General features: G+C 43.4%; 1 protein-coding gene across 1 annotated transcript in view; it reads right to left on the bottom strand.

Annotated features, from left to right (window-relative positions):
* Window positions 1-14,957, bottom strand: part of LOC310781109 (serine/threonine-protein kinase PAK 3-like) — a 57,541-nt gene that overhangs the window by 29,426 nt on the left and 13,158 nt on the right. Inside the window, exons 2-3 of the mRNA XM_083641652.1 lie at window positions 937-1,130; window positions 407-507 (exon numbers count right to left, since the gene is read on the bottom strand). Of these exons, the coding sequence (XP_083497778.1) occupies window positions 407-507; window positions 937-1,108 (273 nt within the window). The 5' untranslated portion in view covers window positions 1,109-1,130. The remainder of the gene's footprint in view (window positions 1-406; window positions 508-936; window positions 1,131-14,957) is intronic.

Raw genomic sequence — 14,957 nt, 5'->3', positions numbered from 1 at the left:
ATTCAATGTGGAAAATTTACAAAAATCAAAGAGAAAAAATAAAATGCATCAGGGAGCAGATACTTTTTTGTGGCATTGTATACTTGCAGCCAGAATGAAAAACACCTGCTGCAAACTGGAATTGTAATTAAATTGTTATTTATTGAGAACTGCTAAAGGATTTCTAATGCAGGTTTGCCCTCAGATTGTGATTCAAGTCACTAATATCAAGAAACTTTTATGCAAAGAAAATGATTGTTGCGCTGACTGCTATCAGACAGCACCAGGGAGAGTTGTCATTTCAGAAATGTGTGCATGGGAATCAGCTATCAGATGGGAGGAGAACTTTGGAAGTTATGAGACAAGCATATCAGCCTCTGAGTCTGTTTCTATATATATTTGACTGTCAGGTGAAAGGGATACTCACTGTGAATTCTCCTGTTACAGCATCAAAGCCAACGTGAATGGTGTGTTCAAAGTCTGAAGGTAGGGATATCTCAGGACGCTCCTTCTCCTTCTTCTTGTTTGCTGCAGTGAACAAAAAAATAATCACATTAATTGATTTCTTTTTTTCTTTTCAGATTTTTTTCTCCTGTTTTCTCCCCAATTGTACTTGGCCAATTCCCCCTGCGGTCATTGCTCCACCCCCTCTGCCGATCTGGGGAGAGCTTTAGACTAGCACATGCTTCCTCCGATATATGTGCAGTCGCCAGCCGCTTCTTTTCACCTGACAGCTATTCCCCCAGTTCCCCTCCCTCCCGCACAGGTGCCCCATCCAACCAGAGGAGGCGCTAGTGTCTGTAGGAATGTCTGACAAAGCCGGAAGTACCGCTACCGGGAGATTGATTTCTAAGTGAAGAATAAACCCTATATATGGCCTGCAAGCTAATGTAAGGGGAATATCTAGTAAACTAGTAAATGAGGCTCTTAAGGTGACTTGTTTAGAGGGATACTTACTCTTGTCTCCCCCGGGGAAGATGGAGCGCAGGCGCACTTTTTTATTCTTCTCTTCGGGAGCCATTGGAAGCGGTTTAGAGGCGTGATTCACTGATGAAGAGTCTCTGGAACTACTGTTCATTCTCAAGGGGGGGGCTGGTGGTTTCTCTTCAATATCAACACTATCAGACATCTTTAGTAACACTCACAATGTCCTGGGAGAAAGAGAGAAACAAGAAAGAGAATAGTTCAGTGTTTAAAAACAGTCTGGGTATAAGTCAGGTGGGATTGAAAGAAGGAAGCCAGTTGAAATTATAGAATTGATATATAAGTAGCACACATGCACCAATGAAACCAAACTTTAGATTTTGATCAATACTTAGGCCCTAGGACTTGGAGAGATCCAAGTTTGTACTGGTTGATTTTAAAATGTATATTTTAGACATGACAGCTGGGAGAAGAAGCCTGTCAGTAATTACAGCAAATCTCTGAGACAGTAACAGTAATTCTGGAGGTTGAAAATGTTCCAATAAAGGGAAATCAAATGTAAATAGTTTTCTTCACTGCATATTCACTTTACTGTATATTTCACCTGCATTACATAATGATTCGCATTTGAGTTGATATTTGCGATATCACGATGGATGACTGTAGTTCACTGAATCATTAGATCTACAGTGTGTGGACTGTTACCCCCAGGGGAACGGGCAGTCACACACACATATTGACATTATGGGTATACACATGAAACAATAGGATACTTGATCGCAAAAACGAAACTGATCGCTAAACAAACTTAATCACAAAAGGGAATAAAACTATTGATTAAAGATTTAAGGCCTTATTTTGTGATATTTTATCACAGCAGTCATGGTGTGTCCATCAGAAAACAACTAAATATTCAGATGGTTTGAGACCATATGTACAGATACAGAATGATCGTAAAGTCCAAAGGAGGCGGATTTATTTTCTCTGCTGCTGGTTTATGTTACAGTTCTAGGCTTCTGAAAGGCTCTCTGGAGCAACAGAACTGGGCTAATATGAATGTGACAAAGGCAAACAGTGAACTCTGCATAGCAAAACTTGACGGCTGCATTCAGTAGTGTTGTAGTACAGAGACCATCAAAATGTGGTCTTGAAACCGGTCTCGAGACCACATTTTGATGGTCTCCGTCTCGTCTCGGACCCGCCGCCCTCCCTCGGCATTGGTCTTGAGTGACTCATTCTTCGATAAGCCGGACTCTGGATTTCATTTCAAGACCAAAATAGCAGTGACATCATTACCTGCCTGTGTATTGTCTGATTTATTTATTTTTACCATATTTTATTTTGACTGTGATCGGGGTTTAGAAATCCCCCTTCCATTGCAACCAATAACTTTGCAGTTTGAAAGTTTTACCACAGAAACTATACTCCCCTCACGCGCCAAGGAAGACAACACAAGGAGACAAGGCACAGCAGTGGCTGCAGAGATGTCATCCAAATAATCAGTCATACAATTTTCTTCTTAGACAAACCACAGAGTGTCTTTGTTTGGGGGAGTCATCATTTAGCAGCAGTACATTTTTACACTTAATTCTGCCCCTGTGTTGAGCCTTTCCAAAGGTCAGTGATATGGAATTACAGTGTTTCAGATCAAAGGATTCAAAGGAGTATTATACTGTACATCCATTTGTATTTGACTAAAATTCATAAATAACGATTGATTTAATTGTTAGCAGAGCAATGGTAAGGTTACGCAGTCATTAGTCATGGTCTTGAAAATGGTCTCGCATTGGTCTGGTCTCTGTCCCCCCCCCCCCCCCCCCCCCCCCCCCGCCCCCCGGTCTTGGTCGTGACTTGGGCCCTCTCTCTCTCGTTTCATTCAAACTTCTCTCTATCCAATCACCGTTAACCAACACACTATCATATCACTTTCAATATCCAATCCGTGCAAGCCATCACTTTCCCTCTCCTTCCGGCAGAACCAATCATCTTCCACCCTCCTCCCTGTCAGGTCATGGCTTCCTGGGAGGGGAATCAGGGAATCCTAATTCTCTCACGTTGCTGACATACTCCTAACTTCATCTCGGGATGTGTGTCATCATGGAGCCTATGGCAAACTATTTAGGTTTTATCAATAAAAATGTTCATTGAGCATTCAACCTATCTCTCCTGATTGAAGAAAAGCGATATGAGGAATCCTGTTACAGCAACTGTCTAAAGAAGTCCCATGGAATAGATTAGTGCACTCAAATGTGTGTGTATTTTGAACACATCTGATTGAGATATTATTTAAAGAGGAGATACAAGTGCTGTGTAATTACACCACTTGCCGTTGTCCCCTTTTGGGCACTTTCCCATGCTGTTGGTGGGACAGAGGCTGATGTTTGGAAGTGAGGCGGACCCATTGGGTCTGCTCAGCTGTGAAATGGTAACCAGGAGTTGAGGCTGAGAGAAGCCGACAAGAGTAAATGCCCCCATCACTCATCCTCCCCTCTCCCATCTACTCGTCCCACTCCCATCTTAGGCTCCTTCACTGCCTCACCCTGAGGCCAAGCCCATCATGTGATGTGCAGTGCACCCATCCCAGAAACAGGGCCATCCAGGCAGCTCCTTAGTGGAGACCTACATTAGCAAACAAAGACCACTCCTAGTCTCTTACTTAAGAGTACTAGGCATCTCGTGCGCTCGATTCCTACGCTCGCCCGCTGCGCGGCCTCGCCCGCCCTGCAGCTCACCAACCTGGCCCTGCAGCTCTCAGCGCTGCGTGGCACTGGAGCAATTGTGATGTCACTGATGGTGTCATAGACATTGTGACATCATCGTCTATGACATGATCAGTGATGTCAACTCGAGCAATTGTGGGTTTTGTTACACTCGGGCAATTGTGACATGTCTATGACCTCATCAGTGATGATGTCACAATGTCTATGACATCATCAGTGACATCACAATGATGTCATAGTGACATCATCAGTGACATCACGATTGCTTGAGTGTAACCAAAAATGTGACCAAAATTGCAGAACCCATTTACTCCCTCTTACTGTATATAAAAAGGAAGGAGGCACTGCCTCTTATCTGTAAAAAAACATACATGTATGTCTGTGTCATCATACAGTGCTGTTTTAACCATTTGACATGACCATTTCCTTTACAGGAAGAAGAATCTGGGTTGGTTACACCCCATTGATAACTCCCCAAAATAACTGGTTTTGAATGAAAAAATTAATGCGAAAGGCAGATAGATGTGATGTGGTAAGAGGCCCTGATTGGGTTGTGTTGGATTGGATAGAGCTATATAACACTATTACACAAGACTTCTTTGCCTTTCCTTGAGATGCCTCAAACTTAAAAATTACATTTGTCTTGTAATAAAATAGTAATAGTAATTTCCTCATAAGCCCCTGCCTGAGGCTGCCCCACTGTTACACAACCATGTTGGCTCGCCCATGAGAAGGGCTGTTTGGACAGGACAGGACTATGAGGACCAGATTCACTATCTCAAATAATAGATTACTCTTTCTGATTACAATCAGAATGGAAATCTATATAGCAGTTTATTTCACAAAATTGAAATTCTGTTACAGACCTGTTTGTGTGCATGCGTGCGTGCGAATATGGCTGTAGGTTACTGAAAGTAATTTGAAAACAGAAGCAGATATAAACATGTCTTGTTTTAGACGGAGGGCAAAGAAAATTACAAGCTGGTTAGGATTTGTTTAAAAGAATAGCACATTTAATTACGACTGCATCTCCAAAGGAACTATAGGGGGTCTCATCTGATAAATCATGCTTGGATAAGATTAACCAAAAAGCAGCGATGCATAATTAGGCAGATTCTAATCTTTTATTCATGCAAAGCGGTCTCCAAAATATTTGCCAATCTTTATTATGTGAATTAAAGTCTTGCAGATCAAACACTGGTCTAAATTTGATAAAGATTTTGACAGTCCCCCCCCCCCCCCCCCCTCCATTGGTGATGTGAAGAGAATATCGAGAAAATATTTGCAGTCTTTCCTGAAATTAGGAAAAATATTCTGTTATTATTGCAGGAAAGTGTATGTAATGTATTTTGATTTGATAAATTATTTAGTGGCAAGAGCCATGACACTGCCTGGCCTAATGGTTCCGTGCCATTTATCCAGAGCTGTAGGTAGTAGGCTAATTTTAATTTCTTATTTGAGTAGCAACTAATGCATAATGTTATACACTGAGCAACCAAAAGTGTTGTGTGCAAAGTAAAGTGTGGACACAATATGAAAAAGCATTGTTGAAACTCCCACAGTAAAAGTGCTGTGCATTTCATTAGTTGTCCCGCATGAGAAACTACTGAATTATTCCTACCCCAGCCAGATTGATGAAAAGGTGACTCACTCTGACAGATGGGTTAACCAGACTAATTATAGTTACATGTCGATCCAGCTTGGCTGCAGGGTATCCACTATTTTTGTATAACCAGACACCTACAGCTAAAACACTTTGATAAATGATGTAAATCCATGCACTAGCACATTTTAAGCTCGCTCTCCTTTCCTGTGACCTTGCTGTGCTGGAGAGCTGTGTGTGTCCAGGATCATGTGACCTTGCTGTGCTGGAGGTGTGTGTGTGTCCAGGATCCTGTAACCTTGCTGTGCTGGAGAGGTGTGTGTGTGTCTAGGATCCTGTAACCTTGCTGTGCTGGAGAGGTGTGTGTGTGTCTAGGATCCTGTGACCTTGCTGTGCTGGAGAGGTGTGTGTGTGTCCAGGATCCTGTGACCTTGCTGTGCTGGAGAGGTGTGTGTGTGTCTAGGATCCTGTGACCTTGCTGTGCTGGAGAGGTGTGTGTGTGTCTAGGATCCTGTGACCTTGCTGTGCTGGAGAGGTGTGTGTGCGTCTAGGATCCTGTAACCTTGCTGTGCTGGAGAGGTGTGTGTGCGTCTAGGATCCTGTAACCTTGCTGTGCTGGAGAGGTGTGTGTGTGTCTAGGATCCTGTGACCTTGCTGTGCTGGAGAGGTGTGTGTGCGTCTAGGATCCTGTAACCTTGCTGTGCTGGAGAGGTGTGTGTGTGTCTAGGATCCTGTGACCTTGCTGTGCTGGAGAGGTGTGTGTGCGTCTAGGATCCTGTAACCTTGCTGTGCTGGAGAGGTGTGTGTGTGTGTCTAGGATCCTGTAACCTTGCTGTGCTGGAGAGGTGTGTGTCCAGGATCCTGTGACCTTGCTGTGCTGGAGAGGTGTGTGTGTGTGTCTAGGATCCTGTAACCTTGCTGTGCTGGAGAGGTGTGTGTGTGTCTAGGATCCTGTAACCTTGCTGTGCTGGAGAGGTGTGTGTGTGTCCAGGATCCTGTGACCTTGCTGTGCTGGAGAGGTGTGTGTGTGTCCAGGATCCTGTGACCTTGCTGTGCTGGAGAGGTGTGTGTGTGTCCAGGATCCTGTGACCTTGCTGTGCTGGAGAGCTGTGTGTGTGTCCAGGATCCTGTGAGGGGTTCACTCCCCTGTCCCGGGTGAGCTCCACGTGAGAGTCCAGACAAACAACAGGCAAACAGGTTCCCTTAGTTTGGAGGTAAGGCGTGTCACTAACGACAAAACCCTGGAGAAAAAAGCTCTGCTGTTTCAAAGGAATCCCACAATCTTGGCAGCCAACTGCTGACAACACGGCTGTCATGACACCTGAGAGCAGAAGACAGCAGGAAGCTGTCAGGGCGATAAGGTGCGACGTTGTGGAGGCCTTATGCACGACCTGGCATAATGAGCCCTGGGTAATGTAAGTAAGGTTTGAGCTTTCCATTTTTGACCATATGCTCGTTAAGAATGGCTTGGAAAAAATAGTTTTTTTGTGGTTGAACTCGAAAGTTGTGGATCAGTGCCAGATTACACAATGTAACCATCTGCACCTTTCCCATTGAGACAAGCTTCCCTGCCACTCTGCATGCTGGCAGGGAAACTTAAAAGTCCCTGGAAACCAGAAATATTTTCTTATTATTTAGCATTTTGAGTTCATCACATCACAGGAACCTATGTTAATAAGCCACCAGCCAAATTTGAACGATGATGAACGTCGCAAAGTATATAAATTTAGGTTTGACAGTCATGGCAAAAGTCATGAGAATCAATTAGATTCTAGAGTGTATTTTCTCCCGCGGACTGTGTGGGCGTGTCCCGTGTGTGTGTGCGTGTAAGACTACAGGTCTCAGAGAGAGAGAGAGCGAGAGAGAGAGAGGGAGGGAGGGAGGGAAACGGAGAAAGAGAGAGAAGGAAAGAGAGATGGAGTGCGTGTGTCGAACCTACACACATACCGTGTGTGTGTGTGTGTGTTCGCTTGTTGCTCGGAGAGGAAGAGACTGTCGCTGCGACTGCACAGCGCTACTGTGTGTGTGTGTGTGTGTGAGTAACCTCGCGTCACCAGGCTGTGTGTCGAGCGCTATGCTGCCTGCTCTCTCTCTCTCTCTCTCACTAGTCCCGAGAGAGAGAGAGAGAGAGAGAGAGCAGGCAGCATAGCTCTCGACACACAGCACACAGAGTGGGAGGGAGACAGACAGACACTGAGCGAGCGCTGTGGGGGCAAAGAACGGACAAAAGGAGAAGGGCGGGTTGCGCGCGTGTACAAAGGTTATATAGAGCTTATGACGTCATAAGATTTTGCATTTGAGCACCTCGCGCACGGCTCTCTTCAATGAGGAAGTGGAAATCCAGACCTTGTAGAAAAGTGTCGATTTTAAGGCTTTGGGTTGAAAGTAATGTATCATAATTTCTGAGGCACACAATTACTAACATAAGACCCTAAATAACATAGTTAGAACGTTTTTGTGGATTTTGGTTTCCAGGGACTTTAAAAGAAAATCTATGTGAGCTTTGCAACGTCACTGAACAAAATATACCTCTATCATTGAGATGTTTTCAGCAAAAAAAAAAGTATCCACCTTGTCTGAAGTTGTTTTTCAGGACATATACAAGAGGCTCTCTTCTAGTCAGACTGACGCTGCTGTGACTGATACATCTGCTAATCCGTTATCTTGTGAACACGACCTCGTCCAGAGGGGTCCAGCAAGCCATGTCACAGCTTTTATAGGCTGGCACAGAGGTGGATTCTGTTACCACAGCACATGACACAAGCCAGATCTGACAACAGGAGGTCTTGACCAATCATGTATCTGGTCAGGGAATTCGGGGGTGAGGGGTGGGGGTCAATGGTTGCATCACCAAGTAATGATAAGGTGATGGGCAGTTCAGAACACCTCCAACATTATGGAGGACAAATCATCTTCTCTTTTGCTTTATTGATGATAATTCATAAATTAAATTAATAAATCCTTAAGCACTACATGCAACACATAATATATTTACATAAAAAACAGTGGAGGTATCCACCTTATTTCTAGCCGCCATTGGATTACGTGGGTGCTTCTTCCGGTGCCCGTCCCCCGTTACGTTGCTGACAGCCTGACACAGACACAACATAGCAAGTGCCCGTCTGTAAACGACAGCTGCAGGTGAACGGAGCAAATCACGTCCACCTTGGCAAAAATCTTGTCGATAAATATCCCGAGTTGTTGAAAGAGCAGCAGAAATAGCGGATGTGATAGATACAATTATTACATTCCCTCAAATACTGTAAGTTGTCAAACGAGTGATTGTGTCAAGCAACTTTTTTTTTTGTGATAAGCAACGTTTTAACGATCATAGGAGATGGCAAGCGGCGACAATCAGTCACGTTCAGACCGGACCTTTCTTCCACCCATCATTATTTGACAGCAGGGCTCAAAAAGAAGCTGGATAGAGAAGAATCATAAATATGATGATTTGTGTAAGCAACTGTCACAGGAGAGCGGTGTGACGCTCTCTGTTAGCACAGCCAGAATCTGTGCAACCGGCTAGAAAACCACAAGGAAGCCAAGGACTATATATATTTATAAAACGGCTCTCTCAAATCAAGCAATCTGATTGGTTCACAGCCATGGTATAAATACCGTATACCACTCTCATAACCCATGGCCATTGATTATTATTTGAAGAGCCATGACGCATGATGGCGCAACTCTCTTACTAAAAGGCTTTGGTTACCTCAAATGACAATGTAGAAAAAACAAAATGGCGGAGACAGCTGTCAGATCCTTGTGAATCGATCTTCGCTTATAACTTTACTAATACTTCGCAGAAAATTATGTTTTGTACAAGAATAGACGCGGGCTAATGTCTTCTTTGCAAAAAAAAGGCTGTTAACCCCGCATTTCTAAATAAGACGTAACGTTAGTTGGTGTCGGGCTTTGCAGAAAGCTCTCAGCTTCTCAGCAAGCGCCAGGATTGGCCAATGTCAACTTCAGTCTCCAGAACGATCCAATCAAATCACCCACACGTCTATCTTCTTGCTAGAGGTCCCGCCTTACAGTAGTGTTTCAACTGACTCTATCAGAATGCCATGCCAGTCGGACTTATAGTATTATTATTATTATTATATTATCATACTTGGAAACCGTTTTATAAAAGCAATATAGCACTCGAGCTGCGTGTGTTGTGGCATATATCCCGCTTCTCAGCAGTTATCCCACTCGGCCTGCGGCCTCGTGGGATAACAGCTGATCAGCGGGATATATATGCCACAACACACTGGCTCTCATGCTCTATTGCTTAAATATACGATATATATAATATATATATGACCAATCTAAGGACTATATATATATGACCAATCTAAGGACTATATATATGACCAATCTAAGGACTATATATATATGACCAATCTAAGGACTATATATATATGACCAATCTAAGGACTATATATATATGACCAATCTAAGGACTATATATATATGACCAATCTAAGGACTATATGACCAATCTAAGGACTATATATATATGACCAATCTCAATCTCTGTGCTCCTCATTACTGTGTGGCTGCTCTGCTCACCTGACTGGAGGCTGCTCCATGCTGAGCGGCCATTCTCCACACAGACAGATGAAGATGGCAGATTCATGGAAGCCCAGACATTACTGATTCTGCACTCACATAAAACACTGACCTATTTCCTGGGCAGACTGACAGGCAAGCAGGCAGGCAGTCAGTGAGTGTGCTGCCCCGGCACACGCTTCTCCTATTTCTGCAACACAGATAGGCTTCCATGTTCAAAATCAACTCTAAGCCTGCCTTTCGCCTGTTTACCTCATATGGAGCATCGACAAGTGAGTGACCACGTCATTCATATCAAATAACATGTTGCTTTTCAATTTCTGTGTTAATCTGAATGCATGGCATCAAATAATACAGATATGTGGAGATGTAAGAAATTGATCTAGTTTTATATGCTAATGTGGAAGAAATGGCCCCTCCTCATTTCACTTGGCTTGCTATATTAAGATATGTCACAGATAGAGAAATGGACACATCTAAAAGGCACACCAAAATCAGCACAGACACAGCAACTGCAGCTGCCAGAGCATTGCCCACCCAACCTAGATATTACTAACCCTAACCCTAACCTTAACCTTAGGGCAGTGGTGGCCCAATGGTTAGAGAAGCGAGCTTGTGACCGGAAGGTTGTCGGTTCAATCCCCGGGACCGGCAGGATAAATCTGGCTGGGCCAAAGTGAAAAGGCAGCGCTTTCCCCTCCCCATTACCACCACCGAGATGCCCCTGAGCAAGGCCCCCAACCCCAACCGCTCCAGCGGGGCTGCTCAGTGGCCAGCAGATCAGACTGTGGTTGTACTGGTCAGCTTCCAGGTTTGAATGTGTGTGTGAATGTGAACAGGGCACTCCTGAAAAAGAGAGTATTGCTCTCAGTGAGACTCCCCCTGTATAAATAAAGGTAAAAAAATAAATAAATAAATCACCACAGATGCTACAGCTGCCAGAGCTTTGCCCACACAACCTAGATATTACTGGAGATGTTTTCTCATTTCTAAAATAAAATATTAATCTATCCATGAAGAACAGGCATTTTCTCTCCTTTCAAACATTCATGCTGAATTTTAATGGCTACCAGTGGAAGAGGCTCTAATCTTAAGCCAATGGCGGGACAGTAGTGGGTGTGTGGGGCGTGATTTAGAATCGCACATAGGTTACGCAAAAACCACGCCCTGTGCCCGCCTACGCAGCAGTCAAGCGCCGGGATTGGCCAGGCGCTCATGCTCATGTTGGGCTCTCTGTTACAGGGACACCATTCCTGTGAGAAGCAACAACACCAAGCGAGGCTGCAATGAGGATATTGAAAGACAAAATCCTACATCGCACCAAAGCATACGATGTATTTTAATGTTATTTGACTTTCTGACCACCCGCCTCAGTGCTTATTATGAGGCCAGAATAACAGATGCTGCTGGCCATTGGGAACGCTAACCCTTTACTTTTGGTTTTATTTATTGTGTATGATTCAACTTTTTATCTATGATTTTATATTATTGCATGTTTTTGTAGATTGTTGGGACTTCACTGGCCTGGAACAAGGGGGGGGGGGGGGGGGGGGGAGCTAGGCCTATGTGCTTGTTTTAATTAGATATTTTTTATAGTTTTTATTTGCCGGTTAAACTGTCAGCTGAGCTCTGTTATTGAAGCTTTGGCTAAAGGCCTGAATTTTAAACACGATTTCAGACGGAAGCCCGTCTTTATTGTCACACGAACACACTACAACACATGCATGCGGCCACAACACACACTCATGCTGACGGTGGCCGGTGAATTATGTCCTCTGCATTTGACCCATCCAGGCTTGTCCTTTCCTCCGGGGGGCAGGCCAGGAGCAGTGGTCGCTATTTCTTTCCATGGCCCGGGGACCATCATTGGACCAACTTCAGATGTTGTCGTCACTGGTCGGATGACGATCTTCTGCATGTTTTTAGTGGGGGGTTATGTACGGAGGAACCCCCTGGTTAAACTGTCAGCTGAGCTCTGTTATTGAAGCTTTGGCTAAAGGCCTGAATTTTACAATGATGTTTTGAAATAAATGTTTAAAAATCGATTGTGTGTTAAAAGCTTGTGTTACGTTTTCATTGGCGTTAATACACTAATAATTAATTTCAATGTCTGCTATCAAGAGCAATTCAGTTGGTTCATGAAATCGCTGGGCTGCGTGCCCAGCGATTTGTGGTGTGGGAGATTCCAGCTCTCAAAAGAAGAAAAAATACTTGCTCCTGGTCAATCCCGGCGCTTGACTGCTGCGTAGGCGGGCACAGGGCGTGGTTTTTGCATAACCTATGTGCGATTCGAAATCACGCGTGTGTGGGGGGTCTCTGTTTGACTTGGCTTTAGCTTCGGCCACACTTCTTTAAAGGATGCTGATTGCATGGATGGGACGGACAGTTAGAGGACATTCAGGAGATGAGAATTTTGCAGATGTGTTTATATTTGGTGCTTGTATCACAAAATGAACGATTGGTCTCTGTTGAGCTACGGCTGGCGGCCATTTTGGAAAATGGTCATAAAAATGCCAATCTGCAATGCTCCAATATCCAGATGTCTTCTACATATATTAAGCTATTTTCTGTTCCAGATTTGGCACTTTTGTCACAAAATGAACAATAGCCACACTAATAGGCCTATAATGTACACACATAATATAATGAAATGACCAATTACTTTGTAAAAGTCCATATCATTTTGAATTAGTATTTTTATTTGGGTCTCAGGCCTACTAGGATCTATATTATGTCTGGTATTGCATGTGGGTCCAATGGGATAGGAAATGTCGATGATGGCCATTTTGAAAAATGTCTGCAACGGCCACCAGGGGACAAATTTGCGATGCCCCAATATCCAGTTTTGTTCAGAATATATCTATGAACACATCTGCAAAATGTGGTGCTTGTATCACAAAATGAACAATTGGTCTCATATGTTGAGCTATGCCACCCCATTAGAGGCCCTGAACTGGATACAATCATACTTCTCTGACAGAGTCCAAAAGGTAGAAATAGGTGTACTCTACGAGCCCAGAAACCTTACCTGTGGGGTCCCTCAAGGAAGCATTATTGGTCCTCTATTATTTTTGTTGTATATTAATGACATGGAGTCAGCCTGTTCATCTCCTTTATTTCTGTAAGCAGACGATTCCGTCTTGTTGGTAACCAGAGAGTGCTTAGAATCAGTCAGATCATCACTTAGTAAAGAGCTTCAAAATGTAAGCACGTGGTTATGCAACAATAAGCTATCCTTGCACTTAGGAAAATCTGAATGTATTGTTTTTTAAATTAAGCATAAACGGAACCGACCCAGTTTTTCGGTATTATGTAATGGTGTTAAGTTACAAGAAAACTCTTGTAACTTAACACCATTACTCTTGGGGTTATGGGAGGAGTGGAACAAGATCCCTAATGAAATTAAGTCTGCAAATTCTCTGAATTTTAAAAACCTTCTGAAAAATATCTTGTTAAGTAAGCTAGAGTAATGTGTGAGCCTTCTGGTATTATGGTATGTTGGTTTATGTCTCTTGTTCTTCTTATCCTTGATTGTTCTGTTGTTTACGTGATGTTACAGTATGTGTTACTAAGACCAGGGACCATGATGGAAATAAGTGTTTGGACTTTTCATGTCATCCCTTGGATGTTGTCATTCTTTATCCAAAATAAAAAGGAATCAATCAAATCAACCTCTAGCTCCATAAATCCAAGATAGCAGTGGCCAAAATGCTGAACCCGAGGCTTCAAAACGGGAGTCCACAAACCAATGGGTGACATCACACTCACTCCGTTACAGTCTATCATGTCACACTCACTCCGTTACAGTCTATCATGTCACACTCACTCCGTTACAGTCTATCATGTCACACTCACTCCGTTACAGTCTACATCATCTCACACTCACTCCATTACAGTCTATCATGTCACACTCACTCCGTTACAGTCTACATCATCTCACACTCACTCCATTACAGTCTATCATGTCACACTCACTCCGTTACAGTCTACATCATCTCACACTCACTCCATTACAGTCTATCATGTCACACTCACTCCGTTACAGTCTACATCATCTCACACTCACTCCATTACAGTCTATCATGTCACACTCACTCCATTACAGTCTATCATGTCACACTCACTCCGTTACAGTCTACATCATCTCACACTCACTCCATTACAGTCTATCATGTCACACTCACTCCGTTACAGTCTATCATGTCACACTCACTCCATTACAGTCTATCATGTTACACTCACTCCATTACAGTCTATCATGTCACACTCACTCCGTTACAGTCTATCATGTCACACTCACTCCATTACAGTCTATCATGTTACACTCACTCCGTTACAGTCTATCATGTCACACTCACTCTGTTACAGTCTATCATGTTACACTCACTCTGTTACAGTCTATCATATCACACTCACTCCATTACAGTCTATCATGTCACACTCACTCCGTTACAGTCTACATCATCTCACAATCACTCCATTACAGTCTATCATGTCACACTCACTCCGTTACAGTCTATCATGTCACACTCACTCCATTACAGTCTATCATGTTACACTCACTCCGTTACAGTCTATCATGTCACACTCACTCCGTTACAGTCTATCATGTCACACTCACTCCATTACAGTCTATCATGTCACACTCACTCCGTTACAGTCTATCATGTCACACTCACTCCGTTACAGTCTATCATGTTACACTCACTCCATTACAGTCTATCATGTTACACTCACTCCATTACAGTCTATCATGTCACACTCACTCCGTTACAGTCTATCATGTTACACTCACTCCGTTACAGTCTATCATGTTACACTCACTCCATTACAGTCTATCATGTCACACTCACTCCGTTACAGTCTATCATGTCACACTCACTCCATTACAGTCTATCATGTTACACTCACTCCATTACAGTCTATCATGTCACACTCACTCTGTTACAGTCTATCATGTCACACTCACTCCGTTACAGTCTATCATGTCACACTCACTCCGTTACAGTCTATCATGTCACACTCACTCCGTTACAGTCTATCATGTCACACTCACTCCGTTACAGTCTATCATGTCACACTCACTCCGTTACAGTCTATCATGTCACACTCACTCCGTTACAGTCTATCATGTCACACTCACTCTGTTACAGTCTATCATGTCACACTCACTC

This window comes from Poromitra crassiceps (assembly GCF_964638095.1).
Source record: "Poromitra crassiceps genome assembly, chromosome: 1".
NCBI lineage: Eukaryota > Metazoa > Chordata > Actinopteri > Beryciformes > Melamphaidae > Poromitra > Poromitra crassiceps.
The sequence above is the reverse complement of the archived record's forward strand: the minus strand, read 5'-3'. Positions and strand labels throughout refer to the sequence as shown.